The sequence below is a fragment of the Prosopis cineraria genome, unplaced genomic scaffold, assembly GCF_029017545.1.
Source record: "Prosopis cineraria cultivar Desert tree isolate PC_DT_omini unplaced genomic scaffold, ASM2901754v1 PC1, whole genome shotgun sequence".
Lineage (NCBI taxonomy): Eukaryota > Viridiplantae > Streptophyta > Magnoliopsida > Fabales > Fabaceae > Prosopis > Prosopis cineraria.
In genome coordinates this window covers 50,764,736-50,785,889 of record NW_026555332.1, presented here as the reverse complement: position 1 = coordinate 50,785,889, position 21,154 = coordinate 50,764,736, and the positions used below count along the sequence as shown (strand labels likewise).

At 33.6% G+C, this 21,154-nt stretch overlaps 2 protein-coding genes across 3 annotated transcripts; one reads left to right on the top strand and one right to left on the bottom strand.

Moving 5' to 3' along the window:
* Positions 1-13,848: 13,848 nt before the first annotated feature.
* On the top strand, positions 13,849-16,178 carry LOC129302231 (cytokinin dehydrogenase 1-like). The gene is made up of 5 exons (XM_054940944.1): positions 13,849-14,494; positions 14,818-14,945; positions 15,039-15,299; positions 15,409-15,671; positions 15,759-16,178. Exons 1-5 carry the CDS (start codon positions 13,849-13,851, stop codon positions 16,096-16,098), a joined length of 1,638 nt encoding a protein of 545 aa, XP_054796919.1. The 3' UTR covers positions 16,099-16,178.
* Positions 16,179-17,645: 1,467 nt separating this feature from the next.
* LOC129286836 (eukaryotic translation initiation factor 3 subunit E) lies at positions 17,646-20,926 on the bottom strand. Of its 2 annotated transcripts, none has more exons than XM_054922908.1 (8): positions 20,669-20,926; positions 20,435-20,589; positions 19,515-19,742; positions 19,292-19,413; positions 18,879-19,098; positions 18,542-18,684; positions 18,175-18,345; positions 17,646-18,014 (listed from the first exon to the last, which is right to left on the bottom strand). In XM_054922908.1, the coding sequence occupies exons 1-8, from the start codon at positions 20,874-20,876 to the stop codon at positions 17,915-17,917; spliced, it is 1,347 nt and encodes a 448-aa protein (XP_054778883.1). In that variant the 5' UTR covers positions 20,877-20,926; the 3' UTR covers positions 17,646-17,914. The 2 variants fall into 2 exon arrangements, with proteins under 2 accessions (XP_054778883.1, XP_054778891.1); XM_054922916.1 differs by having other exon boundaries at positions 18,175-18,312; positions 20,669-20,925.
* Between the last annotated feature and the right edge of the window lie 228 nt (positions 20,927-21,154).

Here is a 21,154-nt window from a genome sequence, read left to right as displayed (position 1 = left end):
TTAATATTTTTCATAGTCCTCATGAATGGCGTATTCATTACAGATACACTTGATGAAAGCATCTCTACGAATATGGAGTGGAGGCACTCCTATGAGATCTTGGTGAAATCTCTAGGACATTTGTTAAAACTAGGCATGGTCAATGACGTGCAAAATCATCATTAATGATCAAAATTGTGGGGGGTGTAATCCAACTAATAAGACTCTAGCACACAATTAAAATTTGTTGGTTTAATATTAAAGTTACACTAATTTTTCTATGTGCTAAGTTTTATTGGTCTCGATTTAGTTCAAGCTAAAAGACACCATATTCAAATTAGTTATCCTTTGTGTGAATAACTCAGATGATTATGTTTTTTTTTGATATATATGGAGGATTGTTGTAGCTATGTTAAAAAAGAAAATCCCATATTGCTCAAATAAATGTTGACTTTAGTCCATGTATACTAAGGTGTGAACTTGGGTTAGTAAATGGATTTAGAGAAGAAATGAGCTATCACATATAATTGCGTGAGTTAGATGTGATACCCAACAATTTCTTGAAATTTTGGAAACTATTTTTCCGAGATACAAAATTATTTGTATAAGATAACTTTTCAAAAAATTTCCCTTCCTTTTGAAATATGTGGGAGATTATTGAATATTATAAAATATTTATGAGTATTTCAAAAAAAATTATTATAAATTAATAATATTAAATTCTATTTAAATCAATATATGTTGTAACATATATATTAAACCCTATTATTTTATGAAACTGTTTTTTTAAATGCGTTTGATGTATTTTTATTACCTGATTTTTGAGATATCAGCTGTAAAAAGTAGTGCTTGCCATATGTTTTAGAAGAACCTTGGATATAGGTTTTCTCTTCTCCTCTATCACATTGCTTCTTTAGTGTTTTTATAACCTGAGTTTATATTCTGAGAATTTTTATTGTTCTATATCCTTGTTTTTTTGTATGAAAAGTGTTTAATCTCAAGAAGCTACCAATAATCAACCTGATGTAATGGAATAGCTTTTAAGGACAGTGTCCCTGAACATGATTCAAACTATGATTTTACCAGCTTTTGCCCACAGTGAGGTAAACCAAGCATGTTGACTATCACATTGCATTCTTTTGCAAGCTTCCATGTCCAAAATATTTACCATATTCTCATAGTTTTAATGGGCAGGAGTGAATCCTGGAAGATAGGAGAGAATCTGTTTCCGCTTGAGATTCTATCTCTGTCAATACGACGATGCGAGATTTTTTCTAACGGTAATATACATGAATTTTCCTTTATTATTATTATTATTATTATTATTAAGCAGAAGAAGAACATCTTTTTTTTTTTTTTTTGCCAGCAGAAGGAGAATAATCAAACTCAGTGAAATTACGGTTCTGCGAAATCTGCCCTTCAACAATTTGAATTTACTCAATGTAAAAACGAACCAGAGTAACGCTGATAGTGGGATTCTCGTTGAAAAGTGTACCAATCCTTTGGTGACAAATCCCAGGAATCGCAGCCATAGTGTAAACGAAACGTGGCTGATCCTCAGGACCCCATATATCAATGGTGAGGTATGTATAAAAAAGATAAGAGGGCTAGTGCATGCGTGTTTCATGGTCTGCAAAAGCTGATCCATGATGACGACCAACCATTGCATATGTATCTATATGCACACACAACCTTATCAAATGATATATATATTATATATACGCGCGCGCATATGATTTGTGCTTAATAAGTGCGGACGCACCCAACTTTATCATAGATGCTGTGCTTGATTTGCTTAGAATGTATGAAATTGATAATTGTGTTCAATTATGGAACAATTGAATTTGTACAAAAATTACGATGTTTTGTTTTTGCTCGGGATCACTTGGGTCAAGTAATAAAAAAATTAGCGCCTCGTAAGTTTTTAATTTTATATTTTTATTACTTTTAATTATTAACTATAATTTGAAATGATAAGAAAAAATATTGCATTATTTTATTGTTTTGTTACAGATAAATAGTGGTCATATGTTGGAGGTGATACTTCACAATTGCAATAAGTTGCAATCCGTGTTCTTATCCAAACTTCCTCTTTTTTGAAATGTGAGCATAATTGGAGTTTGTTTGAATATATTCATACTAAAAGAAGAAATAAATTAGATCATGAATGCCTAAATGATATAGTTTTCATTAATTACAATTTGTGGTTGCAGTATAGGTAGTTATATTTAAATAATCTAGTTTTTAATTTATTTTTAGTTGAAAAGTAAAAAATATTTGAATTTTTCATTTTTGCTTAATAGGTCATAATTGAAGAAGAAAAATTATGATCTTATCAATTATGTATCCATTGACGAACTTGACTTTTGGATAACTGAAGGACAATCAACTCTCGAGTTTAATAAAGCAGATTGTGATATTTTGTTGCATGGAAAAAATTCACAACCTCTCACTACTGTTAGGGATAATGAAGGTTTATACTTTTATTTTTATTTGAGATATTATTATCCTATAATTACTTTTGAGAGAAATAATAGTTAAGACCTTAAGATTGATTTCTCTTGTTTATAATAGGTGATGAATATATGAATGTTATACCTCTACCTTTGTTTGATTATGTTTGACTTGGAGCTCAATCTGCTCCTCAAGTTGCTATGTTCTCGAATTTTCCATCGCAGTGTAGCTGCTAATGACTTAGCAACTACAAAACTTCACTTGGATGAGTTTTGTGATGATAATTGATGTTTGGATCTTGATTTTGAATGTGTATTGCTGTGGATTAATGGTTTCAGTTTTCACTTTAGACTTGAAAAGAATGTAATAATTATGAGTTAAACATATGTGTAAGGATGGAGGATTATTTTTTCTTTAATATTGGATTGTTATATTATGAATTTTTCCGGTATATTATAGATTAAATATTAATATTTGTGATTTTTTTCATTTTAAATGATATTTTTATATCTATATAAGAATTTAATTAACAGGTTTTAAATGTAAATTTTTTAAAATATATTAATTTATTATTTATTAATTTGACTACAGTTTGACCCTAATTCTATTATTAAACCGTGAACTGTTACTTTATTCGGTTCAATAATCAACCTGATTTTTAAACCTTTACAAATATATGCTAGACGTTGCGAAGTGAGGTATTGTCGTTTTCTTATGTGCTGAGGGCTGGACTGAGTTGAGGCACCGACCAGAAAGTGATGGACAGCAACCTTTCAGGCATGTAAAGTGCTCGAGGCTTTATTTAAATGCTTTAATAATATAATTTCCTCACACATACATTTGGTGTGTCAGGTCTTGTATGTTGTGACTGTCAACATTATAGTGCTACATTTCGCAAGCACCATATCCGTGTGTTGTGTCTCAAAGATCTACAAGCGACGAGGACCACTCCAGGTGTCTGATCGTGATGCCTCTTGTCCTTTGCAACTTAATTTCAAGCTGCTCTTCTATCTCATAATTTTGAAAAGACTTCATTGCAGTTGATTTTTTCGGCACAAATTTTATGGTCCAACAGTCAATTCACTTGAAAACTCATCATCACACCAATATATAAAAAAAGTGAAACAATATAACCTGAAAGGCTGTATTATTCTTCTTGCAAACAACCTCCCTCCCTCTCTCTGTTTGAATTGGATGGGGAAGCACTAATGAACTGGAATTATAAGCGAAATCAAATATGTAATCTCCTATTTATAAGAGAATTTACATGTCATTAATTTATAAAATGGTATAATATGAAATAAAATATAATTAGGATTTAATTTAAGACATTAGGTTATCCATTAGGAATATTTAAATAAGAATATTTATTCATTAGAATCAACTTTGATTGTTCATTTTATTATTATCTTAGTTATTAACATTTGTAAGATTAGATTTAGATTTAAGATTTAAAAAGAAATTTTTATTTATATTCAACTTTAATTATTATTGAATGGAGATTTCGAGAGTTTTAATCTTCCATCTTCCTCTCTCCTAGCCCCCTCTTTCTCTTCTCCCTCTTCTCCCTTTCCCCTTCCTATTGGTGGGCCAAGTTCCCATCACACTTTTGTTGCCAATCTTATTTAAAAAATATAATTTTTTTCATTGAGACTCAAAGATATGAGCAAGGTACAATGAATTCACTATTCAATATTACTAACTGAGGTGCCTTCATCACATTTCACAAATTTTCTCATCATTGGATCTTGAAGTTTGCAATTTCTTCACATGTTTGCAGCATTCTTGGCAGGTTTTTCATTTTTCTTATCGATATGAAATTTTGGTATTTTGAAAAAGAACAAAAAAGAAAAGAAAAAAGAAAAAAGAAAATAAGTGAAAAAGAGAGGGGAAAAACTTGTCATGATGCTTAGTTACCTATATGAGCTACAAAGATACACATTCTGACTATTGATATGAATATACTGATCTACCATGATATGCTTTGTCCATCACAAAATATTTATTGATAAGAGAGCTATCGGTATAGTTATGAAGAGTAACAATATATATACACAAGCTATTAGCAGTATGAGCAAATTGATTGTGATAATTTTGAGCATTGTTATCTCCAATTTGAGTATGCTAATTAAGCGATATGAGTATAATGATCAATACCAATATGAGTATATTAATCAACGATGATATGAACTTTTTAATAGCCATTGACATGATTATGTTGATCAATATGAGAATAGTACCCATCACCATTACGAGTATGATGACTTTCAAGAGAAAATAGACTAAGTTACAACTAAACTAGATTGCTTTTAGCAAGAACAAATTGGCAAGCTTATGAGGGATTGCGGTGAAGTTAAGAAGGCAACCTACAAAGTTAAGAGGATCGTTGATGAATTGAGAAAACAAATAGAAAAACAGACATCAAGTGAGACAATAATGGTAGAAGCTCCTTCCTTACAAGTAGAAGATTCTCTAAACAATGATCCAGTTGTTCATTATACACTAGTACAAGTGGCTCTTTCTCAAATTATTCCTAGAAAGGATCAATCTTATCATGCTATGACAATTCCTCATTTGTAGGTTGCATCTCTCAAATTCACTCTGTTGCTTAATGGTCAAATCAAGCTATACCTTATATGTTTGAAAGGTTTTGTAGAGATTCCGTATGGTCAAACTACTCATTCCTATCAGCTCATTCTTTTGCTACTTAGCTTGTTGAAAGGGATTTCCATATACTCACTTGTATCAAGTTGCTAGCTCTTGCCAGAGCTTGCTTTTATCCTACTGTTCCCTTCCCTTCCCTTTTAGGATTTTTGCCTCAATTTTAACTCATTAGGAGCTGAGTTCTTCAATCAAGGAAGAAATGGTGTAATATGAAAAAAATATAGTTAGGATTTAATTGAGGATATTAGGGTTATCCAATAAGAATATTTAAATAATGGTATTTATCCACTAGAATCAACTTTGATTGTTGTTTATTTTATCATCATCTTAGATATTAGCATCTTTGATATTAGATTTAGATTTAGGATTTAAGATTTAAATTTAAATTTAAATTATTTTTCTTTTATTATTTTAGGGGTCTATGAATAGAGCTATCAATTTTTGTTTGTATCTAATTTTAATTATTATTGAATAGAGATTTTAAGATTTTTGGCTTTTTTTTCTTTTTCTTTCTTTCTCTTCCCACTTTCTCTTATCTCTATTCCCTTTTTTCCTCCTCCTATTTTACATCACCAGGCCATCGACCCTTTGTGTGTGCACGCGCGCGCGCGTTAACTAAGTAAATAAACCCTATATATGGACTGAAAGGAAATACTGTAAATATAGAGGAGTGCATGGTGAAAAAGGTCGAGTTTGTTGAAAAAATAATGCAACTTTTGACTACTGCAAGAGAAAATGACATTATTATTGTGAGAGACCGCATAGAAGATAATCGGTGCATGCACGTGAGGATTTAGCGTTAATTATTGATTCAGTACGTAATGATATTATCACGTATGTACCACTAATATATTCACATGCTATCTTATCCTTTTCAACTTAACGTACGATGTGGCCTAGCTAGCTTTCCTCCGATGGACCATTTTCTCCACCTCTTCATGTGTACCCACTATGTATTGTTCACTCGCTGCACTTCATCAATTATTGCATTAATATATATATATATATATTCACTGGTAACAGATCGATGCAATACTGCAGTAGGATCTTGATTGCTTTGAGAATTGATCTTACGGAAGAGAGGACTGATATATATTTGCGGAACGGAAAAAAAAAAAAACATACATAACTTCCTATAGAGTACATATACAATCACGATATGTAATATGAATATCAAGGGACTTGGATCCTCTCCTGCCATAAATTTTGTACAACCATTTCTCCAGTCACAATCACAACTGTGTTTATGTAATCTAACGGTTGTATATTAGCCAATGGATTACACATGAATTGGTAGTGATTATTGTGTCTGGAGAGGATCCCATTCCGAATATCAAGTACATATAAAACAAGATAAATAACATATTGAAAGTAAAGAAATAAATGTGAAGAAATTACCAGATCTGTGTATGTCTCTATGAATATATGTTGAAGGCGGTGCTTGTACTTAGAGATACGTACAAAAGAAAAGATGCAGAGCAGAGCACTCAGTAAAGAAAGTGGCCAGTGAGAGAGAAGTAGGTTCAGGTGTTGGCTGCAACAAGTCTCCTCAAAGCAGATCGATTCCCCATAGTGTGTGTGCGAACACACATACCTGCCAGTGCTTGCTTGCCGTCAATAAGTATTAAAATGCATGCATGCGTATAACCTACCCACTTTGCTTCCCTATACACTACACATACCTAGTACAATTAATTCTGGGGACCTTATGATCCTGTGCAAATATGATAAAATATAATACAGGGAGAATGCCAGTGAGGGCCACAAAACGACAAAAAAAAATTGTGAGAATCCATTAAAGGTTTATTTATATACAAGTTAATCAGTTATTTAGGACCTCACTGCTTTTACGAGCATTCTCCCAATTATACAGCCAATTATTTGTAATCCTTGTGCAAATACACATACTGTACATGTCTCAGTCTTTTTATATTGGGCAAGCCGAACAGATATTTTCTCTACTTTTCATTTCAGGTGTTCTTTCTGTAATTTCCATTAGGGTTTTGCCAAATGCCTACAGAGATTTGACGCTTGTCTTGATATGCAGTCACGTCTATGTGTAGAGGGAGTGATTGGAAAACATAGAGACATGATTTAACAGACATGGGAAACAAGATGGGGTGACCGAGTCAGTGTTGTAGACCCCATACCTCGAATTCTTTTTATGATGATGGTCCTCTGCGTGGGTCACCGCGTGGCACCCTCCTATTTGTCATCATCTCACTTCGTGTCCTCGTTTCATTGGTTTTCACTCACTATGATACACTTCGTCAATTTCTCCTGATTAACTCTCAGCCTTATCATAATAATTAACGAGATTTATTAGGATATTGATGCTAGAGCTCCGAGTCTGAATTTATTCAGATTTGTCTAAGTTCAAAGGATTTTTCATCATTGTTTTGAAATAATTCTCAAGTTATTTGAAAAAAAAAATATTTAGAAGAGTTTAGCAAATATTTATAATACTTAAAAAATGAATTTACTATTCAAATAAAAAAATTGTCAAAAGTTAAAAAAAAAACTTGAGGATGAGAATGGTAAAATTAATTTGTTAAGGCTTGGTTCATGTTTCCTTTCCTTTCCTTTCCTTTTTTTTTTTTTTTTTAGTTTAGTGCGCTGATCTTTAAGTTTCCTGTTACACTTTTGTGGTGGAATTTTGAGACCAAATCATTTAATATAATTAAAAAGAAGTATAACCTTATTCTGCCCAACTTTGCTTAACAAAACAAAATGTACTTACTCGGTCGCTTGTGACATAATTTGTTGGTCTGGCATGAAATAGTAGTGTCCACGATGCTCAGCTTTGATTGGCAAAACATAATTAAAAAAAGTGCAATAATTTCTTCATCACCATGATGATTGTGACTCTACGTTACTTCTCTAGCAATGCTTGTGAAAAAAATAAAAATGGAAAATGATTAGACTGATATATCTAGCTCTCCATAATTAGTTAATCAACCAGTGTGAAAATATATATCCTTCTAATCAGGCCCACGTTAATGCATGCTTTAGTTTTAAGATTCAACATTTGAATACATACTGCCGGAAAAAAAAAAAAGAAAGAAAGAACATTTGAATACAAAGGTATCTTGCTTGGTTAGAGTCTTAGGGATGACTCCAAACTTGAGCAGCTCGACTGCTGTGATAATAAATTTTGCTCAATTAGGGTTATTAATTAAGTTAGAGAAGCATTTGACTTATCCAACACAAATTTGCTCAACGGTACACTTAAAATTGATATTGCAATATGTGCATTTTACTTGTGCTCATCTTTTTAGGGGAAAAACAAAACACACGTGTATACGAATGTATGTTAATTATTGCTATCAGCTGTTGCATACCAAGTAACTATATGTCCCTCGATCTGAAATGCAACGTATAGATATTGTCTCAGACGCAACCTAACTGTAAAACCAAACGTTCAACATACATATCCTCAACAATAAAAAGCTAGCAAAGTCATTGCTGGCCATAAATATCCCATACATAAGTATGCATCTCAGATTTCTTTGCTTGCATGGTCTATAACAGAAACCTTAGGGGCAAATTTTATTTGTTTCGACATATTCTTAATGAAGATAAAATAAATGTATAATTTTTACAGTTCAGCATCCTATAATTGAATCTCTCAAATCACTCTTATTATGCTCTATATAACTTGATGAGGGGGAAAAAGCATTTATACATACGTTTTTTCTCTATTTAGGTAAATCGACCGCTCATCCAAAGATGGAAAAAGGAACAGTTTAAAAGAGCAAGTTAAGACACTGGTACTTGATGCTAAATTAACACAATCACAGTCCTATATAGTGAAATGGACAGATGGAGGTGCCTCAAGTAGTAACTCTATATTCGACACAGGCACACTGTAATAATAATAAGGCGCGTGTAAAAGCAAGTTTTTTTTCTTTTGAAAAGCCTTGTCCAATCAAAGATCGGAAGAGGGGAGGGGGGGAATGATGAAGTATGAAGAAGGATAAGGAATATAAAGCAGCATAAGTACAATGATTAGGAGGCTTTATATTTTGACGGTAAGTAACAATGACGCAAGAAAGCAACAATGCACCTCTCTCTCTCTCTCTCTCTCTCTCTAGTGTGTCCAAGGAATACCCCCAGCAACCCTGCCAACAGAATCGGTGTACGTCAATGTACTCAGTATCTTTTTGTGTGAGTGGTTCAAGCCAAAACCTACTCTATTGGTTTCAAAGATATACGACAGTTCTTCCAAGATTTTTTTTTTTTTTTGGATATTCAGTTCTTCCAAGATTTTTATTTCATGGTCTCCATATATATATATCTGCTGAGGAAAACATCAACAAGAGCCGAAACAAAAGAATTCACCATCAAGCTTTTCGAGGGCAATATATGGTTAGTACAACAACATTTAAGACTTAGATTTCATGATAAATATTGTGTTTGGCAATCATGAAAATGCATGCATGACACGGCGTGACGGTACAATATAAGAAGGAGCAGAATGCATATATGTATCACTCGTATTCTTTGGCTCTATCTAATATTACAGACACAAAAACACAGCAGACCGCATTACACGAGCAAAGTTTAGTACACGTATCACTGTCATGTCATATTAGGATACGGGCACTACTAGCTCTAGTGAGATCAAGAGTCAAGGAGAAATCAATTAACTAGCTCTTTCAGTGGTGCTGGGTGTATCTACGTTGAAATCACACGAGCACATAAGAGACTTTTTATATTAGTTTAAAATGGCTTTTTAATTTAGAATAGAAATAATCCTTACAGAAAGTCACGCCGATTGTAGTAGAATTGGTGTCGAAAGAAAATATAACACACACACACACACACAAAATTTACTTTCTACGCTCGTTGTGAGCTACTCCCTTCTTCCCTGTACATAAAAAATGTTTTAGAATTTTTTTACCTCAAAATATAAGAGATTGTTGATATATTTTTTAATGAATAAATTATTATATCCTTATTAAATTGAAAAGATAAAAAAATAAATACTCTCATTAATTTACTTTAAAAAAGAGATTTATTTTTTATTTATAATAATTAAAAAATAAAATATAGTTATATTTTTAATTAAATAATTAATTTTTATTAATTTACGTGATTTAATTAAAAATATTTTATATATAAGACTAGAGAGAGTATAATCAGTATGGAAAGTATAAATTCATGTTTTTGAACCGGTTGCCTTCGAATCTGTGCTAAATCCCTAGCATAAAAAGCAATTTTGTATTAGTGCGGTACATGTGATAATGTGTGCTGATCCCCACACGATCCCCTTAATATGCCATTCCTCGGATAATTAAATGTCGGCATCCAGTTAGAAACATAACATCGCAAGACTAAAAATAATATCGTTTTCAAGAATGAATGTTTCCACCTAATTTTTCAGCATACTTGACCCAATTACTCCTCAATTTATGATCATCCTAATTGTCATGGAAATTATAATCTACTAATTGTGCCATAGCTCTTCCAATATACTGATGTATTGTGTGGATTTCTTTCAACAATGCAAAGAAACTGATAATATATATATATATATATATATATATAGCCAAAGGGTTTGGCTGATTCAGTCAGAGCCCCGAAGACATATAGCATCTCACTCCAGAACATGGATTCAATTTCTCTCATGAGAGCGCTCTAGACTTCCAATCTTAAATACATGAAGTTGAAGCAAAACAAAATATATTTGCTGATAAAGGGATGTATAAGCTAAAGAAGTTTAAGAATATTTTCTGGATCTTATTTATAACTTACTTCCAACATGTTTCACTAGAATAAAAAAAAAATGTTAAACCTCATCAATTTTATCTTAAAATTTAACAAATTTTTATATTTATCCTTAATATATATTCTTAAATCTCATTATTAGTATTTTCATTCAAAACATTTAATAAGGGACAAAATGTAAAGAAGATCATTGAAAATTGATAAATATTTTATAAATAAGATTAAATTTTTTTCTCTCATTGCTTTACAAATAAAACCAAAAGAATATTTACCAATGAAAAACGTTATTACATACAGAATGAATTTCTATTGTTCATGATGGACTTGAACTTAACATGTCAATTATTATAAATTTAATATTATATATTAATAATTATTAATAATTGTAATAAAAAATGATATGTAAATCATTAAACCATTCATATCTAGAGCTTGATAAACGCATTAGAAACTAAAAATACGCCAAGGGAATGCTGTGCAAAATGTACAAGGTATCGCTGCAATTTAGGTAAACAAATTATAGCATGTAGATTCCTTGGATTCTTTAGAAAGCTCGAAAATGAAGATGTCGGCTCTGCTCTTGCATTAATTAACAACATCAGCAACAAAGGCGCCTCATTAAAACTATCAAATTACCCCTCTCGTTAAGTCATTTACACCGACTCCATCACTATCAAAAAAATAAAATAAAAATGTATAAAATTTTAAATATGTTTTTATATAATAAATTTAAAAATAATATCATATTATTTTTTCTCTCTCATAAATAAAGAGCAATTTTAAAAATATCTTCTAAATATTTTTTTAAAAAACGCACTGTGATTTATAAATAAAATTGAATAGACCTTTTAAAATGTGACTTATATATGGGATCAAAAAAAAGTATGGTTTTTGAATATCTATTTATGAGCTAAAAAATAAAAACAAGTCTTATCTCACAAAGTGAGGCAAGTTACATGAATTATACAACGTCATTAAACTCTATCATTTATTAAATTTTTAAAAATATTGTTAATTAATAAATCTCGATTAACAACTTTCAAAAGTATTTTCTTTAACATTTCTTTACTTTTCTTGACATGACTTAAAGTTATCTGTTTCACTCTCCTCACAAATGCCTCTAGTAGTCTTTTTTGTACATGTTTAAATCACCTCAAATAATTTTCTACTATTTTTCCTTCAATACGTGGGACGCTCACTTTTTTTCATATGTGCGTATCTTGAATTTTATCTTTACATGTATATCTTCGTACATCTCAACATTTTCATCTCTGTTACTCAAACTTTATTCTCTTAGGTGTCCATATAATATTGCTGGTCTTATAAAATTTGATAAACTTCCTTTTAAATTTATTAGATACCTTACGATTGCAAATAATTTTTTTAAACTTTCTTTAATAAAATCAACCAACTTATATCCTATATACAATATCTCTATCAATTTTTCCATTACGTTGAATAATCGTTCTCAAATATCTAAACTTTTTTCACTTGAAATATAATCTGATTATTCAATTTCACTTTCGAATTATCACTCACTGACTTTTTATTAAAATTACAATATAGATATTCTGTTTTACTCTTATTCAGGCAAAAATTGACTTTAATGCCCCCCACAACTCAAGTTTACAATTAATTTCTTCTCTTGTATACACAATAAGAACTATATCATCTACGAAAAGTATGTATTTAGAAATTTCCTCTTAAATATACTCAATCAAAACATCTAAAATTAGGTCAAAAAAATAAAGCCTCAAGGATGATCATTGATACAGTCCAATCTTTATAAGAAAATCTTTTGTTCCACTATCAAACATTTTTATACTAGTTGTTATCCCTCATACATGTCTTGTATAGCTCCAAAATAGACAACCCAGACATCATTCTTTTTCAATACTTTTCAAAGTTCTTCTTTCGATACATGATTATAAGCTTATCCATCAGCTAAAAATTAACAGCGTGAATAAATATATATTTATATGATTGAATAATTACTGAAGAAGATTATCATCACAAATACTGTGGGGAATATCATGTAAACATACCAAGATACTTGGCGAATGCAGGAACGGGACCCCGCGGTATCTGACTCAATTCTCACAGGGTTGTAAGGCGAAGCAGCTGAGATGGCAGTAGGGGCCGGTCCCCTGCAATCACTCGCCATGAGAAAAAAGAAGTGTGCTCCAAAACCTGACAGTACTGCATTTGATTAATTAAGTTCAAAGTTCATCTGCAACCAATTACCTGTAAGTCAAAACGGTCCCCAATGAATCAACCAATCCAATGCCATTCCAGGCTTACTTTCAGTACACGATTTAATACTAGCATTATACATGACATTATTATGACACATTTTCTTCTAAAGAAAATATATCAATACAAGTGCCTGATAACATATTCTGAATTATAAGTCCAAATAACTGTAGTCCCACAGTCAAAAGAATGAGACTTAAAATAAAAATATCAACAATAATTCATAAGTACGATATTTTAACTTTTAAATTCATTTTGTATATACATTTTCTTTTTCAGAACCTAACAACAGCTTCTGGGATATCACCTCTAAAACTCTTCCAAACTCTAGCTATATCTAATCTAACAATAGATATTTGAGTTACTCATTCCCATTCTTGTAAATCCCACCTCATTATTGACAATAGTTGAGCGTGACATCTATGCGTTAAATCTTTAAATCACACGTCTGAGAACCATAAGCTAGTCCCACGTAGAGATTTTATGTCCTTTAAAGTTTAAACCCCCACTGAAAATGTTGAGCACGTCTTCTTCCCATTCCCATCCAAAAAAAAAAAAAAAAGCCACACCCGTGACAAAGTGTTATAAAAGGAGTCACCCCTTTGATCTGTGACACTGCAAATCCAAACCCCCGCCCCCAAAAAAAAAAAAAAATACAAAACCAAAATCCCCCTTTCATTTGGCCATGCTCTTCTAAATTTGTTCTATTCCCTGCCTCCCAACACAGCATTCAATCCCCTATCCTACCGAGCAAACTTCAGAAAAAATATGGGGTCATTACCATCTGATTGTTTTGAACATGGCAAGTTCTTATTTGCCATAGTCTTCATAGTTGTAACCCTTAACTGTTTAACAACTAAAGCTAACCTATGCTGCAATAACTCTGTTGCTGCCCCAAGAATTCCTGCCTACGATATTCTTTCATCATTGCAAACACTAGCTCTTGATGGTTACTTCAGTTTGGAAGACAATGGACATAAAGACTTTGGTAACATATACCATTGTCCTCCTCTGGCAATTCTGCATCCAAAAACAGTTTCTGATATCTCACGCACAATAAAGCATATTTTTGAAATGGATTCTGCTTCACAGCTAAAGGTTGCAGCTAGAGGCCGCGGTCATTCTCTTCAAGGTCAGGCACAAGCATATCAAGGCCTAGTGGTGAACATGGAGTCACTGAAGGGATCAGAAATGGTTGTTCACGGTGGAGAATTTCCTTATGTGGATGTCTCAGCTAGTGAGTTATGGATAGTCATTCTCCATGAGACTCTTAAGCACGGTTTGGCACCTAAATCTTGGACAGACTATCTTCATCTTACAGTTGGAGGAACTCTATCAAATGCTGGAATAAGCGGACACGCCTTCAAGCATGGACCCCAGATCGATAACATTTTTCAGCTGGAAGTAATCACCGGTATGCCAACCTCACCTAGTGAAATAAAGACTCGTTGTTGTTGTTGTTGTTGTTGTTGTTGAAGTAATCACCGGTGTATATATTATCAATCAAGCAAAATCCACTCCTTCCCCACCAAACAGGATTTTATAGTATGGTTCTGGCCAAATCTCAGAGCATATCAAAACTCACACGAGGAGAAGATTTATTTTAGTAGCTTAATGACAATATTACTCTCTTTGAAACGAGAACCTTCGTTCAACATACTGAGCAAATGTTTTCACGTGATAATCATTTTGAATTTTTTGCACTGATCTAGTACGCAAAACATATTTTTGTTGTAGGAAAAGGAGAGGTGCTTACCTGCTCAGAGAACCAAAATGCTGACCTTTTTTATAGTGTTCTTGGAGGGCTTGGTCAATTTGGCATCATAACCAGGGCTAGAATTTCTCTTGAACCAGCACCAATAAAGGTTACTGTAGTGTACTTTCATGTTTCCGGAGGTTGATACTAACAAACTCCATACAGATATCTTACTTGTGACAAAATTCTTGACTTCTGCCAGGTGAAATGGATTAGAGTGTTATACTCAGAATTCTCAGTATTTACAAGGGATCAAGAGTACTTGATATCACTTGAAAATACATTTGATTATATTGAAGGCTTCGTAATTATAAACAGAACAGGCATCCTTAACAACTGGAGGTCATCCTTCAATCCCGAAGACCCAATTCAAGCCAGCCAATTCAATTCAGATGGGAGGACATTTTACTGTCTCGAGGTGGCAAAATACTTCAACCCAGGCGAAACTGAAGCCATGAATCAGGTGAGGAATTCGTGAGTTAGATCTTCAACATTAGCAAATTGCGAGTAACCAAAGAATCTCCACTGAGGAATTCGGTAGTTAGATCTCATTTATACCTAATGAAATGCAGGAAATCGACCAACTGTTATCAGAACTGAGCTATATTCCATCGACAATATTTCTATCAGAAGTTCCTTACGTAGATTTCCTGGACAGAGTGCATGTTTCCGAGATGAAGCTAAGAGCCAAAGGCTTGTGGGAAGTTCCCCATCCATGGCTCAATCTTCTGATCCCAAGGAGCAAAATTCATGAGTTCGCACATGAGGTGTTTGAGAAAATTCTTTCGGATACAAGCAATGGACCCATACTCATATACCCCGTCAATCAATCAAGGTACTGCTCTCTTGTCGACCCTTAATCGAACCAAATCATACTCCACTTTAGAGCAAGCAAATGAAATATGTCTTTTTCTCGTAACAGGTGGAACAATAGAACATTTTTGGTTACACCAGAGGAAGATGTTTTCTATCTGGTGGCATTTCTTCCTTCTGCTGTACCATTTTCGACAGGGAAAGACAGCTTAGATTACATTCTAAGCCAAAACGAAAGGATCATAGAGTTCTGCAAGCGGGCTCAGCTAGGAGCGAAGCAATATCTTGCACATTACAGCACACGAGAAGAATGGGAAGGCCACTTTGGGACAAGATGGGAACTGTTGAGAAGAAGGAAATCCGAGTATGACCCATTGGCAATTCTTGCCCCTGGCCACAGAATCTTTCAAAACTCAAAAGCCGATACCAACCTCCTGTTGGCCATGTGAATTACTGGCAATTAATTAATCAAATGCATTTTCGGCTTTCAGTAACTGTAGGCACGACCGTTGTTCTTGTTGCATCTTCCTTTTGGGCCAATTCAACTATTTCATCGAGCTTATTTAGAAGGCGAGAATATGAGCGGACGAATTATTCAAGAGAGAGACTAAGCGTTTTATATAAAGGCCTTAAAAAGCCCAAGAGTAAGCTCACGGTATGTGGATATGCTATTTCCGTTTTCTTTATATTTGGGGCCACAAAATTGCGCGTCTCTTTAGTTTGAACCCGAAATTTAAAATAAAAAATAAAAATCTCAATACATGAAATCCAGGGAAAAAATATATAACATCTCCCATCGATTTCAGAAGCGCTAAACAAGAACAAGATAATCGGCCAAGCGTGAAAATTCTAAATTAAAATGAAAGAGTTTTACCAAAAGTATTTAGGATTTTCAAGCAAGAAACCTTCCAACTCTCCAAATGCGATTTTAACTCGTTCGAGAGAAATTATAATGCAGTTCAAGGCCATACCAGGAACGAAGAACTTCAAATGAGCTTACAATGCAGTTCAAGACCGTACCAGGCACGAAAGGCAAAGGTTAGAATTAGGAGGAGCTTAGCCCTCGACGTTTCGTTTTTCAAGTCGGTGGATTCCAACGAGCGATACGACCACGCCTGCGCTGGAAACTTTGAGAGGAGTTCACTGCGCTGTGATCTAAAATGCATAAAAGACTGGGAATTAATAAATCATGGCCCAGAAATGGACTAGGAATTAACGGACAGAGGACATGGCCTCACTTGGCAATTGCAATAAAAATATGAATAAATTAGCGAGGGAAAATTACACTGAAGTTTAACATAAAAAAATTAATTACTATAAATTTACTTAATTCAATTATTGATAAATTTACTATTAATTAATTTTTTATGTAAAATTTCTACGTAATTCTCTCAATTAACAACAGGTTGTACAAAATCTTATGCCAAAAAGATAGATCAAATTTTTAGAACTTTAAAAATATAATCAATTCGCATAAGGTATCAGTGTAAAAAGTTTATAATTGATATGTAAAGATTTACCATTAAAAAATTACAAAAATCCATCATTAACATATGATAATATATCATTAAAACATTGATAAATATAATAAACTAATCATAATAAAAAATATAAGAAATGCTAAATTGTTAGCTTAATTTAATTTTATAATATGAATTATAAAAAGCTCCAAAAAATATTTCGTTTTCATGTTATAAAAAATAGAATATAACATTTGTTATTATTCGGTTCAAAAAAATTTTTATCTGAAGACAGTAATCTCAGTGGTTGCTTGAGTCTTTCTCTAACATCCATTCGACTCTCCAAACTGAAGATTGATCTGCACCTCTGAAACGGCTCGTCCTTGTGACAAATAGTCACAATTGTCTGCACAAATACTACCAGTAAAAATTGGCAAAAGACGAAATTATCTCATGTTGAGCCATGAAATACTTATCATTAAAATTCACATTTTAGTTTTAAATTAAGAGGGGGGAGTGGGGAATGAGATCAGAGATATCAAAATAAGTTAATACATGAACTTAGTTCCTTGGAACAGATATTTCTTAAATGTATGCGATAACATCTAAACCAATAAAAAAAGGTCAATTCTCTACAGCAGTTTTTACTTGTGCTCTTGACATGGAAGAGATGCCCTAAGCCATATGCTTGAGGTTGAAAAGCGCCTCAATTTGAATGCAATTCTAAATAAAGAACAAAAACAAAATTGCTGTATCCAAAAATACATAAGCAACAAATCTCCACACAGCTCATGAGCCATATTATTCATCGAGCTGACTGTGCTTGTGCATGCTCCAGAAGTTGGCTGACTAACTTGTAAGTACGCCCTGACAGTGCCTTGGTATGGTCAATAAGTTGCTCATATCTGGAGCAGTGAATTTTCCATGAGTAAGGATCAAGAATCACAAAAAAGATTGCAGGTCATATGTAGGGAAAGGTAGGCTCGTCAACATGGAGAAGTCACAAAATCATAACCACAAGAGGCAATATCTATCAATTAACACTGAATGTTTGATCACACTTACACATTAGGATGATTGGGTTCCATGATAACAGTTCCAGTTTTAGAGTCAATTTTGGCATCAAGCTTTGAGCTACGAATGAGATTCACAATCCATCTCTCAGCCTCCTCGTAATTCAAATTTAACTTCTCAGCAAGAACTCTATCACAAACATCAGCAATTGGTGAAACCAGTCTGACAATTCATGCATATACTTAGTTATGAAGGCCAGTAATTTTTCTTTCTAAAAGGAGGAAAAAAGAATGACAGGAGAGATTGAAGCAAAGGCATACAACTCTGAACTGTTTCTTTACATGAATGAATGATAAGAAGTTCGTTTAAAAAGTATAATTAGAGTTACAACATTAGTTATCAGAAAGCACGTTCATACCCCATGTCAATCCGTTGGTGTATTCTGCAGTATGTCTCAAAGATGAATAGCCTGGCATTTTCAAGGAACTCATCCCTCAACGGTACAGTTGAAAAGCTGCCATCCTCGACTTGTTTACCAAGGAAGGGATCATTGAGTATTACCTGGCATTATTGCAGGTGGTAATATGTGACAAGCTCCTTAAGTAATAACGTAGGTAGATAAAGACAAATTATAAGCAAGAAAGATGTGAAACAGGAAATTGATATATACTTCAACCCTAACGTGTAGCACTTAAAACAGTGCACATAATGTTCTTCGAGGGTTATCTTGGGTAGTCAGCATAAAGGTCACTTACTTCTTCACACTCGCTCATCTTCTTTTGTGCCTCATCAAAGTCATAGTTGACATAAACACATGCCAAAAATTCAGTGATGGGATCTTTATATGAATGCTGCTCTTGCTGAACAACTTTAATGAAATCTTTGAATTGAGGCCTCCTGCGCTTGTTGACAATGAATGCTGTGGCCAAGTATCGCAAAAGGTGCGGAGCAGTAGTTTGAATAGCATTCAAATACCTGGGAAAGATGTATTTTAGATATGTCAAATTGTAAATATAGCAAATATTGCTACCTGGAGGCGCAAACAAAAGCTGCTGCAAAGAAAAGGAAGAAACTATCCAATTTAATAAGGAATGGCAATGAAAAATGAAATGCGTAAAACGTCTATCAACAGATGAAGACAGAAGCAGGTTCAGTCCGGAAAGCATACTTGTCCTGATTAAACAGATCGATAATCTGTGTTCTTCCATTGTCATGGTTGAAAAAGATGAAGAGACTCCAATGCATCAACCATATTCTGCTTTGCACCTGATTTGCAGGTGATGCAAAACTCTGCAATGGAGATCAGCAAAGATAAGCCTATGTTTACTAGGATAACCTCAATAAATAAATAAATAAAATTCCTGATGTCACTATTCAAACATCAAACAAACCTTTGAATCAATTATTTCTTTCAAACGGTTCAGCTCTTCAAGAGCAATGTCCCAGTTTTGCATCAATATCTCAGCTGCAAGCTTCCCCCATAAAGCACTCAGACTCCTTTCACTATTTGTGCATAAAGCCCTGTACTGATAAAGATAATCCGCGGCACCAGAGTAGTTTCCACACTCAAACTGAAATTTGGCATATTGATACAATGCTTCTATTTGCTCAGGACCAATCTGTTAGAAAGATATCATTTGAAGAGTCAGAACTCGGTCAAACAAAATTTGAACATTCAACACAAGAAGTTGGAAGGGGAAAGAGTTAAGCAGCAATAATGTCCAGGAACATTATCAAGACGTTATTATCTCAGATTCTCAGTTGAAACTGGGAAAGATTATATTATACATATAAGTTTTGCAATGACATCTTCAGGAAAAAAATCAGTTCAATATCACCTAGGGGTGCACATGCAGTTATGCACTGAAGCCAAATCCAACGAGCTCTTAGGGGGGAAAAGCTCTGCTATGTAGTATGTATTGATCGATACAATTTATTTAGGTCCCAAGCAAGAGTCATTTGACAAAGCTGCTATAAAAGCATAGCACCACCCATTATACAGAAACATTTCGAATACGTGTATAAAATATTCTGGTCCTCCAACTACCAATATTGGTAAAATGATTTAAACTCGGTCGGCAAACCGGCAAAAAATACATTTTAGGAACTCGCTATCAATTCTATAAATTTGGTTAGCAATCCGCCAATGAACATACCTACTTAAAAATAGAGGGAGTTTGAGGTGGGGAGATTCTTCAGCCAGAGATCAAGTGTCTAGGTCTAAATTCAATTCCAGGGCTGACCATATTACATCTAGCAGGAAAATCATATCTCCATCCCCAAAATTGTAGGTAAAAATAAGTTAACAAACCTGGTATCTGTCATTGAGCATCTGAAGATTATACTGCTTGTCAGCCTTCAAATCCTGGACAGCGCTGGCGTTCTGCAAAAAGGCAACGAGCGGTGCGGCGGCCTCCTCCTGTGCCTTGAGCCTGGCAACTACTTCCGCCCTCATGTCCACCATCTCTGACCAGAATTACCGAAATTGCCATCACAGTATGATAAAAATCAAAACAAACGCAAAAGAACAATGAAAACTAAGGACCTTGGGGTACATCCTCGGTATGGTAGAGGCTCTTGTGGATGTCCATGGCATAGTCGACCATGTTGGTCTTGTTAAGGAGCTCGATCTTAGCCTTGAGGATCTGATCATTCTCGTAGAGCTGGCGTTCCTGAAGGAATTCGAGAAGAGGGAACACGAGATGTCTATCCAGGTGCGGCGCGATCCGGGGGGTTAGGTCGTAGTTCGCCATTGTCACCAAGAGAGTGCTAAGCCGGGGAGTCCTAAGCCCTAGACGAAGAGAGCATGATAAGGGCGTGCAAACTAGCTTTTTTAAAAAAATAAAAAATAAGAAACCATTGAGATTCGTCTCACCCAGTATGTAAATAAAATTAATTGACTGATCTTTACGAGCAAGTAAATAAAATTAATTAATTTAGGCTAAAGCATATCTGTAATTTTTTTACTTTACATAAAATTTTATTTTAATTAATTTTATAAATTATATTTTTAATTCATTAAATATAAATA

Excerpts from the sequence above, each read along its gene's own strand:
- LOC129302231 (XM_054940944.1), top strand. The coding sequence starts at position 13,849 with ATGGGGTCATTACCATCTGATTGTTTTGAACATGGCAAGTTCTTATTT. Across the intron at positions 15,300-15,408 it reads AAACTGAAGCCATGAATCAG|GAAATCGACCAACTGTTATC; the intron begins GTGAGGAATTCG and ends AATGAAATGCAG. Across the intron at positions 15,672-15,758 it reads TACCCCGTCAATCAATCAAG|GTGGAACAATAGAACATTTT; the intron begins GTACTGCTCTCT and ends TTCTCGTAACAG.
- LOC129286836 (XM_054922908.1), bottom strand. The coding sequence starts at position 20,876 with ATGGCGAACTACGACCTAACCCCCCGGATCGCGCCGCACCTGGATAGA. Across the intron at positions 18,685-18,878 it reads AGATGAGCGAGTGTGAAGAA|GTAATACTCAATGATCCCTT; the intron begins GTAAGTGACCTT and ends CAATAATGCCAG. Across the intron at positions 18,346-18,541 it reads CACCAACGGATTGACATGGG|ACTGGTTTCACCAATTGCTG; the intron begins GTATGAACGTGC and ends ATGAATTGTCAG.